The sequence below is a fragment of the Tachypleus tridentatus genome, unplaced genomic scaffold (assembly GCF_004210375.1).
Source record: "Tachypleus tridentatus isolate NWPU-2018 unplaced genomic scaffold, ASM421037v1 Hic_cluster_2, whole genome shotgun sequence".
NCBI classification, from domain to species: Eukaryota; Metazoa; Arthropoda; class Merostomata; order Xiphosura; family Limulidae; genus Tachypleus; species Tachypleus tridentatus.
In genome coordinates, this window is record NW_027467782.1 from 26513509 (window position 1) to 26516964 (window position 3456).

Here is a 3456-nt window from a genome sequence, read left to right on the forward strand (position 1 = left end):
AATAATGATTCTATAAAACATGTTGACAAAGTTTCCGTCTGTTGACATACCGCTGTACTAGCGGGAGGCGTAGTGTTTGGTTTAGACAGCAATTAGTTGACGCTATTAGCTGGCTTATAGATTAAATATCGATAACAAGAATGTGAGTACAGATAAAAGATGAATATCAGGGTCAAACATTTCACCACGTGGTAATATTTCTTCTAAAACATTTCTTCTTCGAATTGTCAACACTCGAAATATCTTTTACATAAACTAACTTAAGCAAGCATTTCAATATGTATCGAAAAATGTTCCTGGAACAGGAGAAATACACAGAGAGATTAACGAAAGTTTTCTTTTAAGTATAAATTGCACTTTATTTCTTATTTGATTCAGTTTATTGTTTTGTGTTTTCTATAACCACGAAATAATGAAACTAAATTTCAATGCAATTTTTATTTCAATATTCAGTGTACAATAAGTTCAAGAATATATTTTACTTGCACTATATAACCTTCTGGTGTTATTTGAATAAATGTAAGACTTCAGAATATCATTTCTGTCAGCGAGAATCCGGATCCTAAAAAGCAGTGAAAAAAGAAAACGTATAAGAACTTTCATATCAATTGAATTAAAACCACAGAATTGTCGATGTTGTTAAAAGTAAGTTATTTTATTAACTGTATTATTATTATTTTATTATTAATATATATATATACGTAATTTTTCTATTTATTTATGTTCAATTTACATAAAATGTTTATATAATAGACTGACATATAAATCTCTGTGTAAGAAGTAACGTATCACACAGGCTATTCCACTTATGTATTTCAACCTCTTTCTTCACAGTTACATGTAAAGTAGAAGTTCCAATGTTACCCTTTAATAAAACTGAAAATTTCTTATTCTGTACAAATACAACAGTCCTTTCTCATTTTCCAACGAGTTAGCAATGACTTGAGTGAATTTAATCACTAATATCTGGACTCGGTTCTATGCAATTACAAATTTCTCATACCCCAATGTGTAGCTTTACTTTAAGAAAACAACTTGACCTGAGGCCCTTATGTTTCTCATTTCAGAACTAATAATTTTTTAATGTGTAGAAATTTTAAGCTCACAGACATTACACATTAATTAGAAAACAATTTACTTTTTTTAACCTTAATAGAGCAGCAATTTTTTAATGTTCAGAACTTTTAAAAACATTAAAGTTAACAAAGCAGATTCTTCCAAAAATTAACAAACCACTGACGATATTGTATGACAGTTATTAAAAGAGCATACTATGCATTTTTATATTATGTGAAACAATATTCACATTAATAAAAGAAATATTACATAAGTCAAGAATTTTGGTCTACACTCTAACCAGTGAAAGTGCAAGCACGTTTGATTCGATAGGAATTTGAACAGGCGATCTACAGACTCACAAGTCGAGTTTAATGTTAAATGGTTAAATTGATTAACTTTATTCCAAACGCTTTGGTATTTAAATTTTGATATACTCACATATTTTTATGAACTTCAACATCGAAATTAATTGACCTCTTACCAATTATCATCCAGCAGTGTGATTTTATGCATCCAAATAAAAATTTCATTTCTTCTTAGTTCACTATCCAATCTTCTTCCTCTTCGATTAGTTCCGAATTGCATTTCTGATTGTCTTGCTGTTCGTGTTCCTCTTCCCAACCCACTTCTTAAGTTAAGGCCACTGTCAAAACCCAAGCCAAAGTATGGGTCTTTTCCAAACACATTCTTTTTTGTATTTTCCATTTCCACTACCTATTACAAAACCTGGTTTACTGGTGAAACCACTTTTATTCCTGTCTCTATCGACAGCGCTCCTATTTCACTTTTTACCTCCATGACCACCATAACCATTGTGGATGTTTTCGATTATTTCGTTTATAGCGCAACTTCCGACAGTGTAGACGATAATAATGAAAAGTAGAAAGAAAACCTGAAAAAATAAAAAATCATTTTCCTTATGAAACTATGACCAATAAAACACAAACTAGTTACTCTGTGAGAAAGTTGTGTAGATCCATAGTTATTTTACAGACACAAACACAAACTAGTAGAATGTAACTTAGCCTATCGTATAACAATTTCCCCATAAAGCTTTAAGATTTTATGTTAAAATGTTCTTGTGTAGAAAAGATTACTATAAAATAAATGGCATTATTCTTCTATAGTCTAAATCAGGGGTGTGCAACAGGCGGCCCGCGGGCCACAACCCGGCCCGCCAAGCCATTTAGTGTGGCCCTAGTTGTTGTAATCTAACCATGTGGCCTGATCTGTAATCCAACGCAAATGGAATATTTTTAAAAGCATCGATCCTACGGGATTCCCAGGCTTCGACTCGACAAACTTCTAAAATTATCTTTGCTAGAGAGGAGTAGGCCGAATTCGATTGGTCGGCCTCCTTAGGGCATGAATAGGTGACGTGCACTAGCACTATTGTCTACGACTCAACGTCATGTCCTGAACCTCGCCTTCGCCCTCTGGCGACAATTTTCCCTAACCTCTGCTGTCCGTCATTCATTATTGGTGAAAATTTTATTACCTTTTACAGTTACTACAAGAGATTGAAGGTAAATTGATTATTATTTAGCATATTGTTGTGACTTTACTGAATTTATTAAAATTTTTGCTTTCAGATGCATCTGATTCTATGTACAGTGTGACCTCGTTATTCGCGGGGTTACGTTCTTTACCCTCCCGCGAATAGCGAAAACCGCGAATATTGGACGCAGTTTTAAAACGTATATGTATGCGATTATATACTATATGAAATGCTTCCCAAACACTAATGATACTTATACTCATTGATGCAGTAATAATGTAGCAATATTGCATACTGTTATGTATTTCACTAAATTGTACCGTGCGTTACCGGGCTGTGCTTTGCCGTTTGCGTTGTTGGGGAAGCTGAGGCAGTCAGCCAATAGCAGTCCAATCTTGTTTGGTGAAGACGACAATTGATAAAACGGCTTGATTGAGTAAATACAACAGAAATCTCCTCGAAAAGCCCTTTCAGTCTCTGTGACCTACAAAACGCAGTTCGCGCATAACCCGCGAATATGCGGGGCCGCGAATGGCGAACCGCGAATAGGCGAGGTCACACTGTATTTTTCTATTCTCAATTAATTTAAGTACCGGAAGGCTATGATCGGGATGCCAATTTAGAAACATGTGTTTCTGTCCATAAGAGGTTCCATGTGTAAATAAATTCTATGTTTTTTTCTACTTTGCTATTTTCGTGAGAATAATTTTTGTTTTGATTTCAGGGCTAGTAAAATGTCAGCAGTTAAGAAACGAAAAATTGATGATGAGGGAAGGTTATTCAACAGTGAATGGTGCACAAAATATCTTGTTGTCCCACATAATCAAGGTGTTGTCTGCCTCGTCTGTCAAACTACAATTGCAGTCATGAAAGAGTACAATATTAAGCGACATTACGCA

At 34.2% G+C, this 3456-nt stretch overlaps 1 protein-coding gene across 1 annotated transcript; it reads right to left on the reverse strand.

The window, feature by feature from the left end:
* Nucleotides 1–465: 465 nt before the first annotated feature.
* On the reverse strand, nucleotides 466–1793 carry LOC143242243 (uncharacterized). The gene is made up of 2 exons (XM_076485613.1): nucleotides 1541–1793; nucleotides 466–562 (listed from the first exon to the last, which is right to left on the reverse strand). Exons 1-2 carry the CDS (start codon nucleotides 1762–1764, stop codon nucleotides 466–468), a joined length of 321 nt encoding a protein of 106 aa, XP_076341728.1. The 5' UTR covers nucleotides 1765–1793.
* Between the last annotated feature and the right edge of the window lie 1663 nt (nucleotides 1794–3456).

Excerpts from the sequence above, each read along its gene's own strand:
- LOC143242243 (XM_076485613.1), bottom strand. The coding sequence starts at position 1,764 with ATGGAAAATACAAAAAAGAATGTGTTTGGAAAAGACCCATACTTTGGC. Across the intron at positions 563-1,540 it reads ACACTGCTGGATGATAATTG|GATCCGGATTCTCGCTGACA; the intron begins GTAAGAGGTCAA and ends ACTGCTTTTTAG.